The sequence below is a fragment of the Lates calcarifer genome, linkage group LG11 (genome assembly GCF_001640805.2).
Source record: "Lates calcarifer isolate ASB-BC8 linkage group LG11, TLL_Latcal_v3, whole genome shotgun sequence".
Classification (NCBI taxonomy): domain Eukaryota; kingdom Metazoa; phylum Chordata; class Actinopteri; family Centropomidae; genus Lates; species Lates calcarifer.
Genome location: NC_066843.1, coordinates 12,246,389 through 12,262,710, shown reverse-complemented (window position 1 = coordinate 12,262,710; position 16,322 = coordinate 12,246,389). Strand labels below are relative to the sequence as shown.

The following is a 16,322-nucleotide window of genomic DNA, read 5'->3' as shown; positions in this document are numbered from 1 at the left end:
GGAGATGCTCATTATTTTGAGTTCATGTCATATAAAGATAAGAATGTTTCAGTAAAATAAACAGGCTAGTGTGTATGTGTGTGTGTGTGTGTGTGTGTGTGCGCGCGCGCGTGTGTGTGTGTGTCCAGGTCGGAATAACCTGCCTACAGCAGCATAGAACAGAAAACATGTCTGTGTTAAACTGATGCCAAAAGTCCATGTCCTGTTGATGAGAATGTCTGAAACAGGTTAAGATCAATTTTCAGATGGATGTGCAGAAATAACTCAGATTAAACTGAGGAGATTTGTGAAGTGGAGGCAATGCTGCTCATGTTTGCAGCAGAACGACCCTCAGTAGTTTCTGACAGAGGAAATAAGAACTAGAGTCTGACTGATACTGGGTTTTTGGGGCCGATGCTGATACTGATTTTACTTGCTTCCTATCTCTTTTTTTTTTTTTTTTTTAAATGGAGCATTAGCTAAATTTGGAACAAAGAGATAATGTATTTTGTATGTGGTTGCTGATATATGATTGATTGATTGATTGTTTCTCTAAATGTCTTGCACCTTTCTGGTACCCAGCCCATATGGACTTACAAGACATTATAAATAAATAAAACAAACTAAATATAAATAGATTTAACAAACTTAACCATATATACAGTATATACACTGTTCAGCCACAACATTAAAACCACTGGCAGGTGAAGTGAATAACATCGGAACATGTTATTCACTTCACCTCTGAGTGATTTTAATATTGGTGATTGGTGTATATACCTATATATAATCTATGATAGGCCGATATTGATCAATCAGTGAGCCTCTAATAGTAACTTTTTAAAAGTAAATATTGTCAATATTACAAGTAAATATTGATTTAATTTATTGATTGACAGTAACAAAGGTTCTTCTCATAGAGGAAATCATGACTCATCTTTTAGTGTCCTTAAATCATCAACTGTGTTTAGACTGTCAAAGATGCAACAGTAGAAGAATCAAACCTTTTTCTTGCTTTAAGCGCAAATCATTAATCTGCCATGAGCCATGTGATAACATCATCGGCCTATTATGTGAGTGTGTACATAGCTACGTGTGTTTCAGAGCTTTTAAGTGTATGGAAAATGACAGAACAAATAAGAGCCCGCCAAGTCAACCCGAGCCTTGCAGCCAAAAAGCATGTCTGTTCCTATTTACTCTTCTAGCTGCGAATACAGCTTGAGAGAGGGGAGCCGAACACACAGACACACACACACACAACCACACACGCCCTTGCAATACAAAGTGCTTCAATCAGACCAAGCAAAGTTTATCATTGCAACAAAGCAATGTACTACAGAAGCCATAACAACACCACAGGTGACTTGATATGATGATATTTCAACATTAAAGGTAGCTGTGTGGTTTGAAACAAGGGCGAACTACTCACAGATCCAAAGTAAACATGCATTAACCAATCACTGTGAGCTGGGATACAAACTGAAGTAGTGACAAAGTTTAACTGTATGTTGGCACAAAAGTGTAAGTATTTGTGTGTCTCAGTGCAAAGACAGGATGTGTGTGTGGCTGAGAAGCTGAGCGGTTGCACTCACCTGCTCAGTCTTGTCTGGGGCCACATAAACACACACACACACACACACACACCACACACACGGCATATATCGCTGCTTCAACAAGTTTCGTAAAAAAATCTCCGGCTCTATGATCCATGTCTTTTTTTTCCTTCAAGGGGTTTTGTAATCTTCTGAGGTCATATTTGCCTCATGACACTGTTATGTACAACAGAGGTCATTACATGCACATGATACATGAAAAGAATAAAACCAGTGTTTATGCTAATGGAAAAAACCTAGTGCTGCAAGTCATATTGTAGCCCAGAGTAAATGCATGGCTGAGAGTGTATTTGTCAATTGCAGTGCTTGGTGAAGCTGTGTGTGTGTGTGTGTGTGTGTGTGTGTGTGTGTGAGTGCATGCATGTGTGTTTAACATGACCGGTCAAGTGCATGGCTATGCCTTAACAAACATGTCAACTGATTAGTTAATGGTCTCAGATGACTAGAGACGGTAAACAGAGGGGAGAGGGCGCAGCACTTTAACGTACTTGAGACACAAGAGCGACTTCACACACTCACACATAAATGAAGGCCCCGCAAACAGATACACATTCAGGGTTTGAGTGACTTACAAAACATGCGCTACAATACACGCCTCTGTCTCTTTCGAACACACAACTTCCTGAGATTTCTATGTTTGCAAAAGGAGGCCACGCAGTTCGTATTTGAGCAGGAGGGCAGAGGAGGTGAAGGATCTTCACCTTGCTTTTCTTTTCTTTTTTCCTCTCTCTTTCCTCCTGTCCCCTTTTACTTCCACCCTGCCCTTTGGGGATAGGTGCTGTTTTGATCAAAACATTAATCACTTGTGCAGCAGGCATTGTTGAAGAGTAACTGCAACAATGTGATGTAAGATGTGTTTCTTACCTTTACCTTTTATTTTATATCATAATAATATATAATATATATAATATAAATGTACATGCAGTATTTTATCCATATCACTCAGCCTTACTGGCAAAATGTGACATCCCTCTACAGGGATTTGTAAAATGTGTGGATTATATCTGTTCAGAATTAAGCTCCATTGTATGCTGATGATTTCTAAAGAAATCCCTAAAAAAAACGACTATGCATGTTCTTCCTGTGCCTGCGTGGGTTCATGCAGGTCAGGTGAACTGGTGGCTTTAAATTGCCTGTACATGTGACTGTGAATGTGAATGGTTGTTTGTCTATATATGTCGGCCCTGTGATGGATTGGCGATCTGTCCAGGATGTACCCCACCTCTCGCCCAATGTCAGCTGGGATAGGCTCCAGCCCCCCTGCGACCGTTAGGGATAAGCAGTATAGATAAAGGACAGATGGATGGAGGGATGTATTTGGACTCCTTTCATAACCATACCCCACATACATATGTAGTTTAACTCAGAAATATTTCACATTACAGAAGCTAAAAATGCTCCAGGTATGGACCATTGTCAAAGGCTAACATCGCTAATTCCCTCCCTCCTCTGTCTCCCTGCTCAACCATCTGTTCCTTTGTGTTTTTATGGCTCTAATTACACATGTTAAGGATATACTGCAAACACTGCATTTCACAACACTGCCTATCAAAGAGCTGGTAATGGATGGACTGGAAGACTGAATGGCAAGACAGCCATTTTTCACGATTGTTTTTACAGCCCATATAAGGCTTTTACCTGGGTGCATTCTTAATCGGTAAGGACCGCACTGGACATGCACACACACACACACACACACACACACACACACACACACAAGCACACCAACAGACTCGTACGCACACGTCGTCACGCATATAGTCGAGGAAAGACATTGGCCGTGACCCTGAACTGCACTCCTCCCAAATGAATAGCCCTTGTTCTGGCGCCAAAGGTACAAACCGCCAACACCTTTTCCTACCTCTGTACTTTCAACATGCATCTATTCCTCACTCACCACGTTTCATTGAAAAACCGACACCGGCTTGCCAAACACACAGTCACCTTTCTGTACTCTTCACAATGCAAACACAAGCCCAAATCATATCATATAAAAGTGTTTTAACAGTGACAGGATACCATGGCAGTCTATAAAACAATGCTGGTGTGGCAGATAAGGATCAGCCTTCCTTCTTGTGAGGCTGTTAAAACCCACAGAGTCAGTTAAATAGTCCATAGAGCTTTATGGGTTGAAACCTCCCCCAGGAAACATGTAGTTACTTTATGTCACAGGTGAACAACTGAGCGGGGGAACAGCTGTATATGCGTGCATGTTCAGAAATGTGAGAGAGATAATGAGAGATATCAGGTTACCAAGGTTTTTAAGTTTTTTAACATCTGCATCATTCCATCTTAACACCGAAGCAATGAGCACACTGGTGTTACTGATGATACTGGTGCACATGCTTCTATATGTGCATGTGCATGAAAACTCTGGACTAGTGACAAAAGTACTGTATCATCATTCTATAAATTGTTGGGAGTGCTGTTTCTGAACTACCATGTATAGAAACCCTGGTCAAATTGAAACTTGCCATGATTGGTCGAGCTCAGCCAATGCAGATGACGTTGATTCACCTCCAAGGAATATATAATGTTGAGAGTTGTTGTCTTGGTATAAATAAGATTATCTTTCTAATCCAGTAGAGCTATCTCTGCTCCTCCGAGCCCTTTGAACACATATGAATCACTAACACTTGAGCTGATTACTAGTTGCAATAAAATATTTATTCATGTTGTGACAGGACACGTTTACTCTTGCCAAACAGTGGAGTTGTTACCTTGCATGGGCCCTGTCTCTGTGGCCTGAAGAGGAGAAACATATTTCTTCTTACAGACTTTTTCCTAAAAGATTAGTGGTAAAATTGTTCAAATCAAGTCCATAAGTTAATCAGGTGATGGTGTAATGAACTTGTATTCAAGGTCACTTATAAGTTTGAAGGATTTTTAATTAAATCAGTTATTTGAAATGGTGCAATGTATGTATGAGTGCCTGTCCATGCACTTTATCCTTCTAATACCCACGTCTAGATGTCAGCACACATGTTCTACCACACATCAGAACATCTCTGAGCCTGCTATTATCTTTTTACAGGCTCCCTCCTGGCCTCGGGCCTACAGTAGAGGCAGTCTGTTGTATCAGTTGACACCCCCCAGCAACAGCCAGCAGCCAGGCAGTAGCAGCCACCAGAGCCCAGCCATCACAGAGACAGACTGCTGCATTCTTGGGCCTGCAGATAATACAACTAACACGAGAACAGACAGTGGTGAAGATAATAATCAAGAGTGGACACCATATACATAGTATGGCTAACATTCAGCTCAGTCTATAGACATAATATGTAAACATCATGAATAATCAAAGTAGACAAAAGTAATCAATCTAAGCAACATGATCAGCTGAAATAAAAGTAAAAAAACTACTAGAAGACTGAAGCTAAAACCTGCAAAGCGTCAGCACCAGTTTGATGATCCATGGAGAGTATTTCAAAACTTATGCCGCATGGCATGGAGTAACACAATTGTGATCAATTGGCAAGAAATTCAAAAACATTTGCGAAAGTTGACATTTGAGGCAACGCCGTGTAGCTTTTGCTGAGCAGTGTCAGCAACGACAGCTGTAGCCACAAGTGGTAATTACAGGATGCTGGTACATTCATTTCTGGGCATCAGGTCCGAGTGGTTAGGGGTACTAGGAGGCAGTGTACCCCTAGAAGAACATGTAGAGAAAACAAAAGCCTAACAATCGCTCAGGCAACAAACATAAAATGAATTGAAGAGGTTGGTAAATGAAAGAAATTACCACTGAACTAGCTTCTCCAGTGTGTGATGTAGTGCCATCAAGCACTTCTTGCAGGAGATTGTACCCATTCAACCAAAGTTACATTATGCAACAGGTCTTCAGGGTGCATGGCACAGGACGCCATCCTCCCTATTACAAGTCAGTGTACCATCAAAATGATTTTGTAGCTGTTATATTAAGGTAAAATAGTTGCATAATGTTGCTTTAAGAGGAGAATACATATAAATGTTGAAGACAAACAAATACAGTTTACTAACAGGAATGGACACAGTATACATAAAATCAAACCATTTGAAATCCACATTTTGTTTTGTTTGTTTTTCATTGTCATTAGTTCATTCCCAGTCAGATATTACCACTTTATATCCTTTGTGCTTCTATACTTTCCTTAATGGCCTGTGATGCTGTTTTCAAAGTTATGCCCTAAACTCAAACCCGTAGCTCCATGACACCACTATTTTAGATCATACCAAGCAGAGCACTGTACATGCATGTCCACGTGTTCCAATAGCTTATTAGTATTATTATTCACAGGCTTCTAGGAAGCCAAATTGAGGGTTAGACCATCCTCGGCATGCTCTGCTAGATGACAGGGCAAATATGTCTCAACACAGTTTATAGCTTGACTTTCAAGTTACCATCTAACAATAGCTTTAGGCTCCAAATCAAAGCCTCGGTGACTCCTCAGTATAAACAGCCTAAAAGCTGTAATGCAGCGCAGAGTGAGGCATTTGTCACACAGGTACAAGTAGTGGAGTTAGGCGTGTATGTGTGTATGTGTGTTGAGGAGGACATAAAAGCACATACCAGTAGGAGTGTACTTGGAAAATAATGACTCTGTGTGTGTGTGTTGGAGGGGGCTGTTATTCATACGGGTTACTCATTGATCCAGACGACTTGAGGGAGTGGTGTGCAAGGCAGGGATCGGCTCCATGAGCAGGGTTCAGCTGCGAGGGGTTGCCTGAGTGAACACAGGTGCACACACACACTCACAATCCCCTAACATATACTCACATTTCTATACAAAATTCTGAAACTCACACTTCAGCAATGCCAGAAATATAATTAGCCAATGCGTGTGTGCATGTGTGTGCGAAAGAGGTATTTGTGTACCAAACATACACACACATGCTGACACAAAGGCCGACCTTCCTCTCTCAAAGTCAACCCCACCCCCAACATCTCTTGATGCCTGTCTAAACACCCCTACACGTTAGAGAGGAGGGCCTTTGACAACACACACACACACACACACACATCACACTACACACATGCTTTGTTATTAGACTATTCCCCGAGTGTAGCCCTGACAAAGAATGTGACAGCTCCACACACGTCGCACGCAGGGGTAGAACACACACACACACACACATGCAGGAGGAGGAGAAGAAGAGGCAGCATGACCCAACATGCACTTGGCTCGGATAGAAAACCGTCCGACGCTCCATCGCACAAAGACTCAGGGGAAGAGGAGCCGGGAAAGACGGCATTCCGGGGGATAGGGTTGTGTACACTGGACTGAGCCTGAGCTTAGCAGAGGGTGAGGAGGCTCTGAAGAAGATGTGATAGTAAGCAGTGCTGGAGGAAAAGGGGGAAGAGGGGGAGAGACAAAGGAAGGAGAGAAGAGGAGAAAGAAGGATGTCACATGTATCTATAAAGACATACACAGTAATGATAGACTGTGAGTGACAGGGCAGCTCTAGCGGTTCATGAGACCACTAGAGCAAACAGCCTTGGTTCAAGCCTCAAAGCGGCAAACATTTCTTTGCTGGAGTGTCTTTGAGCAAGGCTGCAACAGAAGACCTCACCTACACAAATCAGTATCGACACAATTCAGCCTTCTGAGCTGTCTCATAACAAGTTACCATTACCTCCGCATCTCATTAGATACAATTTCGCAATAACCACAATCAGATCCAGCCAGTCCCTGAATAAACTGAACCAGTAGGCCTGTGTAGAGTTGATGCAGATGCATAAATCAAGCCATTCTTCAGGGTATTAGTGGGGAGGAGTGAAGGAGCCACGCCATAAAACTGTCAATCAAAACAGCAAGCAAACTGTCTTATAATTGGGGTAAACAGAAGTGTATTATAATATTCCTGTGCTTCCTCCACCAACTTTTAGTCCTGCAAAAGCCTGTGAGCACTGTGTTTCACTGAAAAAAAAACAAACAAACAAAAAAAAAAAACACCAGCAGCAGCCTCTAAGTGATACATTTAACTTTCTTGTGATATGTTCTTCAGAGCATAAAATAAACTCACATTTTGCCCAGTGGACTTTCAGAGAAAGTGGCTGGGCTCTCTGTACCACCTCTCTGTTAGGATGTCATGTGTAAAGATATAGTCTAGTGGAGTCCAAACCTGCAAGAAATGTTTTATCACCACACCCACAGATCCATGTGTGGGCTCCTTTTCTAAAAGGGGGAATTTAAAGAATAAATACTAGTTTGAGATGTTCACCTCATCTGTGGAGGCTATTCATTGTTAATGCTGTTAAACATTTACCTGAAATTATGTCAATCCTTTCACTCTCTGTCTTTATTTTGTCACATGGGCACATTCATGCACTCACACACACACACACACACACACACACACTTTAAGTTTAACACCAGTGAGTTGAACCCTTTCCCTGCCACCAGACTGCACCTGAGGTTTGATTATATCTTTAAAGATGACTAAACACTATCACATTACCTGAGGGTAACACTCTTACCTGGATATGAAGATTTCTTCATTGTTGCGGATGTTTCCTCTCCTGGTAGTTAAACGGTATTTTAAATCTTAACACTGGATGAATCGCTCCGGTGTCTCGGTGTGTGTCAAGGGGCACGTTTGCATCCGTAACTTTTCCAGATTGCTTCTCTCTCTCTTTTTTTTTTCTTCTCTTTTTGCGCGCGCCCTCCTTCTCTGCCACTCCTTGACGGTCAGCTTTCCAAACGCACCTGAGCTGCAGGTAAACTCGCTTCTCCTTCAACTTCCTAAACCCAGTTCCCGTCTTTTTATTTCCTGTCGCGAACCACTTGGGGAGACAGTCTGCTGGGAATGGATACAATCACACCTGCGCTCCTGACGCACGCCCAGTCCAGGAGCGGGAGTGGTTTACTGTAACAGTAGGGGGGGGGTTCTTTTTAACATATTAAAGCTCAGGAGTGGCAAAAATTCAAATTCAAGTGGAAATTCAACAGTGCCCAGGTCTGGTGTGCGTATATGAATAGTAACCCCAAAAATATGCAAATGCTAAACAATTGTTGGGGATCCCTCTGTTTGTGAGTGTGGTATAGCTTATAAAAGAACTCATACCATCACCCCACACACACCACCACGTATGTATTGTGTGGGCAGGCCTGTGTGTGTTTGGTGTGGGGGAGTGGGGAGACAATTTGTTAGTAGTATAAACCTCGTGAGAGGGTGGGTGGGGCCATATGTTGAGTTAGCCCTCATCTTTTCAAATGTTCAGCTGTGCCCACAACCTTTAACCTTTCTTGAAATTCCACATGTCAAACTGCGGCAACCTGCTTCACGTTCTTAAAGACCTGAGTTCACATCCTGCAACAAAGAGCTGCAGTTCTGAGCTGCAGAGACCTCTTGTGGCTGATTCCCAGTCTCATCCTCTCTCATGCTCTCTGGTCTGTGCCCAACAGCTCAGCAACGGCTTGGACACAGCAGGTGTCAAGGTTATCTGGGCCTGTTTGAGGGACCCTGTCCAGCTCTGGGCCAATCAGTGGTGATTCCTGCTTAAATTAAATGACTCAATCATATATACAGAGTTCATTGAAAACAGGTTTGTCCCTCAAGATGATTTAGAAAGCTGTTATCCCATCATTCTTTAGGCAGATATCAGTGGACACAGACTAAAAGTACTATTCACGCTTTCACGTTTAACTGACAAATGACTGGCCAAAGCTTCCCCTCTTTAAAACATTTACAGAAACAGCCATCTTTTACGAGTACCTCCCTCACTGGGTGTTTCTAGGGAACTTGATCTGAATTTTCATACTTAAAAAAACTGTGGTAGTTTCAATCTGAAATCTGTTTATCAGTAGCTTCATGAACTAAGAAAACAGAACTTGCTGTTGTTTCACACCTTGTTGATGATGACGTTTTATTGAAACGCATCAGCACCGACAACCGTGGGAGGACCTGCAAGATATGTGACCCAAAAAAACAAGCCACAATCAGATAGCAGTTATATCAGTCAAAGGTACGAGCATTCACTGTTAACATATTGGACCCACTCAGTGAGAAATTTAAAGTCAGTGATGTGTGTTTGGGTTGCTGTGTATAGACACTCATTCAACACCTTAAAGCAAGATTACGTAAGTCGGAAAAGTGATTCAGGAGAGTCAGCTATACAGAAATATCTACATAAAGTTGATTAACATAAGTGAACATTAGTCATCATACTGGTCACACCAGACCAGGTAAAGCTGTGGCAGCAAATCCCTTCAATGTTTGCAAATGCGTTGCTTCTTCGCAAATTTTAACATGCAAGTTTGCAGGGGAGGTAACATAAAAAAGTCAAGTGAGTCATCAGTGTTCTCAGAAATCAGATGAATGTATGTGCGGTGCAGTGGACCACAGATGGATTGAATGTTTCTTTCTCGCTTTGCTCCTACCTCTGAGGACAAAAGCTGTTTTTACCAATCTTACTTGTCAAAGCATTGCTATCATATGCCTCCACCCACGGGGTTTAAATAGATACTGGGTGGTGGGAAAAGCATCAAAAGAGAAATGTAGCGAGAAGAGGCATGTACACGAGTGAGGAAAATTTGAATTATCAGGCAGCCTCTAATTTAAAGCTTGGGTCACTGCAGTGAAAAGTCAGTCTCCTTTGTGTTCTGTGATGCTTCTAATGTGGGATGCTTTAGATCGCAGCATCAGGAGACGTGACCCTTTGCAGGAGCTGGATAATAACTGCTGATTCAGATGTTCAGTGGCTCTGTGTGCCACATGTATCAAACGGTGGTGGCTGCAAGATGTGACCACATAACTGTAAGACTCCGGGGTCCCATCCCACTGTGCACGAATACCAAGTTCTAATCTGAAAAAAAAAAAAAAAACCTATTTAAAAATCAACCACCAAAAACCTGAAACATGCTGAAGAAGAGCTTTTTTTAATCCAACTAAATTGTCTCGCACTGTGAGTCAGACCTCTGTTCACAATTAATAGTGATTTCGTAAGGCTGTTAGCTGACCATCTTGAGATTAAAGCTGTTTAGTATTGTTGTTCAAAAGAACGGACCACTGTGCTTTCAATCATGTATGTAAATAAATACATTTTTATCATTTATCCACATACTTGTTGGACTGTGACCAAGCTGAAACCAAGTCTTCTAATCTTAAGATCTGTTTAGAGGTTGTGTATAATGTGAAAAATGAACCCTTTTATTCAGAAAAGCTGCTGTTACTGCTGGATGTGGGTATCAGTCAAGTATTTAAGAAAGAGGAAAGAGTTGAGCAAGACATAAGAACATCATCCTGTAAACATAACCAACAGGCTATGTTACATTTATCACCAAAAAAAGGTGGCTTGACATTCTTGAAGGGGCCTCTGCCCCATATGTAGGGCCAAGACCACATCCTGTTACTGTAACACTAGTGTCTGGGTCACCCATCTCACAGTACGGTTTTGACCAGAAAACATGTATTTGCACGAGAGGGATACGTGTACTGAGAGCACTCAAACTTTCAAACATAACACAACTTGTGCGGAAAACACTAATCAGATAGGTTCAGAGTTTGAAACCAGACACTTTGACTCCAAACCCCAACACCTGCCTACACTTCTAAAAGCACCTTGTGTATGTCACAGTTTCCGCTCATGCCTCTGTTACAGAAAACCAGCTTCTGACAAATTCTAACAGTTCAAAAAAAGCAAAAAACAAGAGAGGTGAGTAATGAAGCCACATTTCAAGTTAACTGTTTACCCTGTTTCCTTTACCCTTGATCAGCAGCACCTGTGCATGAATGTCTTATCAGACTGACGCTGAGGCCTGTCAGAGGTTACATAAAAATAGACTGCGGCCTACATGTGGAAATGACAGATCCTCTGGTTTTTGTAAACACACATCGAAGCAACTATTGGCTGAGTAAAACACTGGCAGATTGTTATCTCTTGCCATATAGTATTTTACCCCAGGTTCTGAAGTACCTTATCATTTGGCGTTTCCTGTCACAAGTTACGACAGGTATAGGAAACTGTTGCAGTTGCATGATCTGGAGTTTTCTGCACTTTGTAACAGAACAAATGGGCGGATAAAATGGAACATTTGTTAAGATTAAAAAAAATCTAATCTACCCCTGAGTAACCTTGACACAGTGGTGTAGACGTTCTTATACTTGAACTGAACCGTTATTCTTGTAAGAGGGGATCTCAGTTTCCGTTTTGTGCTACCACTCACCTCAAAACACAGTTTCCATTCCCTGCTGGACGTTTTTACAAGTCGTTCTAAGTGGTCTCCCCCTACACGCATACATACGCACCAGTGTACCTTAACACTTGCCCCACAAACACGCGTAAACACACACTTCACACTCAAATGTTTTGGGTGATCTTTGCTGCTTAGTTAAGGAAGAAAAAAGTCACAGCTTGTGACCACACAGAGACACCGCACAAGTAAACATTCGCTTCTTTTGCATGCTCTGCATTCGCTTCTGTTTTTTTTTTTTTTTTTTCCTGTATGCCATTTTTAATGTTGACTCATATGGTCTCTCTCTCTCGGCCCTGCGTTTGGATGCAACTTGTCTTGACTTATGTTGTTTGAACTGTTCCTTGATTTACAGTGTTTGAAGATGCTGTGTTTGCATTAGTGAACACATGCACTAGGCTCAACTTGGCACTGGTAATAAATTATTGGACTGTTTTTCAAAAGCTTGTTTCGTCCTGTGTGGCCCAACATAGACCATGACTCGCAGAAGAAAAAAAGAACAACAGGATTTTATTTAAGTTAAAAACACTTCACTACATTCAAGGTTTAATGAATTAACTTCAAAAACCACAGAGATAATTGGACTGATTTGATGTGGGATGTTGGTGGCTGAAGCAGTGTAAAAATTTGAACCACAGACTAGCCACAAAATAATTATGCTAACAGTAGAAGTATTATTGATATAGCTTGTTTGTTGTTGTGACCCAAACCATGTGTCTGATTCACACCTTGACCTTACAGAGTTCATACAGGGTCATCCATTTTAATGTGGTCCACACTGGTTTGAAATATTTTGGTAAATCAATCACTTACACTTAGAAATTACTGACCAAACTTTTCTTTTTAGTAAACAATGTAAATTCACACTATTACTACAGTGGACAGCCTGCCTCTGTTATTTTGTATTGTAGAAACGATTCCTATAATTTGTCATCTTGATACATAAAACTATAAATCTGTGCAACGTGTAGCCATGTTTAACACAGTCACCTTTATATTACTTGGTGAAATGTGTTTTCGGAAAACCAGGATGCTCAGTGATCTGAAATCAGAAATGATCTGAAATCAGTTCACATTCAAATTTTATATGGAACACCTTTAAAATCAAGGAAATAACAAGTTAAGTAAAAATTAAGAAAACATAAACTTTACATCCTGATTCAAATGAACCTTACAATTATCAATACGACATTTTTTATATACATTAACTAATACATACAAAAGGTACAAGAATAAACTTGTCAGATGGTTGTTTTTTCCACTCACACAAGCCAAATTTGTGCCTCTCTACTACTTTCAAAGTTGTGTTATATAATTCCACACACTCTGCCAAACCATTTATAATCTTCAGTGAGGAGCCAGGTGTTCTCATCTTGTAGATTTCTGAAAATCAGGCACCTTATTGTCTTAACTGTCTTTCGCTTACTTACAACCAGATAAGGCCTTAGGAAATATGAGAGTATGTCTGCAGAGACGCTGACTTGCTACATTGCTTCACATGCATCACTTGTACCTCAGTGGTGCAGAGTTTCAGGTTGGTTGGCTGCTTGCAGGTTGACATCCTCAGCGTCTGAGTGTGCCTCGCATGTCCTCATAAACATCATTGTTGGTGACTCGTCTCGGTTTCTCTCTGGTACGCAGAATCTTGGTCTGACAACAGCAGACATTGATGTCAACACATTAGATCTGGGGCTGTTATATAATAAGTTATATGACTATGACTCAGTGTACTTTCTGCAACTTTCCTTTGCTGAGGAGGCCTCAGTCTGAGATTTATTTTCCTCTTGGGTCATAGTTTATCTTTGCAATATTACAACTTTTTTGGAAACATTTTAAAGTGACATTTTTTCTACTGTTCTGGTCAGGCATGTTTTAATACAATATCAAAGATGCCAGATGCATTTAAATGTAAACTGACACTAATAAGGCAGTCTAATACATCAGTCCTGCAACAAATCCTACCGTCATGAAAACTATAATGTCAATTGTATGATCATTGCAGAGGATGCAATTTGTGGTGCTGTTGAATTGAACTGACTTCTACCGACAGGTGGCTCTATTATTTTGTCCACCCCATTCACATCACTTAGGGTAAGAAACATAACAGAAACACCTCTCTGAATTATGCAGTGGAGTGTGCGTGTGCGTCATACAGAAACAGAGCTGAGATTCTGTTTTTGATGAGTACTGTTGAGCAATACAGGAAAATGTAATGTTAAGAATGACAGGAAAATGGAAACAGCCCCCAAGATTCCATCAGGTCTTGTGAGTCAAAGCAAAAATACAATACACACATACACACACTAAATCACATAGAAGGTACCTTGACTAAGATCAGTGCGAGGATGCAAAGGATGATGCCGAGCAGCACAGCAGCCGAGATCACAACACACACCAGGACCAGATTCTGATTTGGTGATTCACACCCCTCATTGTCTCCTAGAAATGAAGTTGACATATTACCAAATTGTTTTTCCAATTACACTACAAACATAATTGCTGTCTGGTTTATGTTCAGCAGGCATATTTGAATGACTGAATGGCTACATTTATGAATGACAACAGACTCTTTCCCCAACTTTACTGCAAGTAAATGCATAAATATAACCATCAAAAGTTTAATAATCTTGTAGTCACTACTACTGGAAGATCAGATATTCGGTCAACATTTTCGTGATACGTTCAATATCAAAATTTTGCCAACAGACACCATCAAATGTAAATGAACAACCTTTCCCTTTCGCCTTGGTAGAGATGTGTCACAACAACACACAGACTCAAGCTGTGAAGGTTTAATGTATTCCACTACTTCCTTTCCACCAGAGACACCACTAGGGATTTTGGGTCCTATGTAAAGATATCATATTGGGCCCCACCACCATATATATATATATATATATATATATATATATATATACACATATATATATATATCATCACACACACACGTATATATATATATATATATATATATACGTGTGTGTGATGATAGGTATAACATGGCCATAGGCTGTTCTGTTTTCACAGAGTGATCATTATGTGGCAAAATAATAACAGTATTTGCATTCTTATCATTGAAAAGGATTTAATCATTTTTCTTTTTAGTTCCCCCGCAATTCTGCCAAGCAACATGTCATTCAACAGGATGCTGCTCACCTGGGAGTAAGGCCGGTTCATTGGAGTTATGGGGACGGGGAGACAGGGCTGCTGAAGCTGCATCTGTTGGGCAGGGCCATCAGGCAGAAGCAGGGACAACAGATTTAGTAAGAATACTTTGCTAAAGGTTTGCCTGCTATGACTGATAAAATGTCTGCTAAGAGAGGAGAAATGTAAAGACTCAGAATTTGCTGTGAGGATATGAAGAGGAACTAAGCTAACAGGTTGATTTCCACCTCATGGACTACACTGTTTGGTGATGGACAGTGTAGAGGCTCTCTGGATGTTTAGTTTTGGCCAAAAAGAAGAAAGTGAAACCATTTGTTTTATTAGTTTACTGTAAATTAAGTATTCTATTAATGACGATAGGTAGGTAGATCATTTTATTTTGAAAAAAGTAACCTAATGTCCCCTTTCTTTTTCGTACCACCACCACCAGCCCCAATTCTGCCCACAAAAACCAGAAGTAGACTGTTTCTGTTGACAGCTTTGAAGATGGTGTGAAACTCTTTATACCTTTTATTTAAATTAGGTGGTTGCAGAAGTGGAATATACAGTAAACAGACTGTAATTACTGAAAATATTTTTTTGTCCATTTCGAATTACTTATAGCAGTAGCTTATTGTTACATTGCACTGTTCAACTATGATATAATTCACACATTGCACTCCTTAAAATGGTATTTAGGAGAAAATGTGTCCAGTTGAATAATGACGAGGTCCATGTGGAGCTCAATGGGTTTTAATTTTGCAAAATAATTAAACAGATGAGGCTCACCTGTCACCACCAGGAGCACAGATCCTTGGCCTTTTGATGTTATGATCTGAGCGGATTGCGTGTCAAACCTTTTGTACACACACCAGTAGGGTCCAGTGTCATTAGAGGTCAAGTTCTTGATGCGAATGTCCACTGTAGGAAATCGGTTATTTAACTGAAGTCTGCCTTTGAATGGATCAGCAATTTTAAAGTTTTGTGTTGTACGGTCCACAAAAACAGCTTCAACCTCCTCATTGAGTCCCTTCGTCAAAGTCAGGCTGTCTTGGAGTGTTTCAGAGGACTGGCACTGGATGGTAATGGCTTGTCCAACTTCACTCCACACCACCCCACCGTTTCCTACATATATAAACAGAAATAACAAATAGCACAGTCATAAGCTTTATGAATTAATCCTGCCTTACATTACTGTAATTGCTTAAGAAAAAATGTGTTTCATTATTTGTCATTACACATGTCATCAGCCTTACCTGGGTCACCCTGGGCTGTGCAGGAGAGACAAAGGATGGTTATAAGCTTTAGCCAGACAGCAGACATGCTGACAGTGACTGTTACACAAAGATGACTGGAGTTCTAACTCTGCAGTAGGAAGTGTGTGTTAGTTTTCACCCACATATTCAAACAGCAA

At 40.8% G+C, this 16,322-nt stretch overlaps 2 protein-coding genes across 5 annotated transcripts in view; both read right to left on the bottom strand.

Moving 5' to 3' along the window:
* Window positions 1–8,374, bottom strand: part of LOC108880247 (septin-9) — a 135,350-nt gene extending 126,976 nt beyond the window's left edge. The window contains exon 1 of one of the 2 annotated variants that reach the window (XM_051073732.1): window positions 8,050–8,374. In XM_051073732.1, the coding sequence (XP_050929689.1) occupies window positions 8,050–8,071 (22 nt within the window). In that variant the 5' untranslated portion in view covers window positions 8,072–8,374. The remainder of the gene's footprint in view (window positions 1–8,049) is intronic. The other variant, XM_018671702.2, reaches the window with a different exon arrangement.
* A 1,063-nt stretch (window positions 8,375–9,437) lies between these two features.
* Window positions 9,438–16,322, bottom strand: LOC108880233 (uncharacterized). Of its 3 annotated transcripts, none has more exons than XR_007814078.1 (6): window positions 16,165–16,322; window positions 15,698–16,033; window positions 14,921–14,983; window positions 14,088–14,203; window positions 13,278–13,414; window positions 9,438–10,377 (listed from the first exon to the last, which is right to left on the bottom strand). XR_007814078.1 is itself a non-coding variant. In XM_018671692.2 (5 exons), exons 1-5 carry the CDS (start codon window positions 16,229–16,231, stop codon window positions 13,328–13,330), a joined length of 669 nt encoding a protein of 222 aa, XP_018527208.1. In that variant the 5' UTR covers window positions 16,232–16,322; the 3' UTR covers window positions 12,255–13,327. The 3 variants fall into 3 exon arrangements, 1 of the variants encoding a protein (XP_018527208.1); XR_001960447.2 differs by lacking the exon at window positions 9,438–10,377 and adding an exon at window positions 12,255–12,806; XM_018671692.2 differs by lacking the exon at window positions 9,438–10,377 and having other exon boundaries at window positions 12,255–13,414.

Excerpts from the sequence above, each read along its gene's own strand:
- LOC108880233 (XM_018671692.2), bottom strand. The coding sequence starts at position 16,231 with ATGTCTGCTGTCTGGCTAAAGCTTATAACCATCCTTTGTCTCTCCTGC. Across the intron at positions 16,034-16,164 it reads CACAGCCCAGGGTGACCCAG|GAAACGGTGGGGTGGTGTGG; the intron begins GTAAGGCTGATG and ends TTATATATGTAG. Across the intron at positions 14,984-15,697 it reads TGTGCTCCTGGTGGTGACAG|ATGCAGCTTCAGCAGCCCTG; the intron begins GTGAGCCTCATC and ends CCTGCCCAACAG.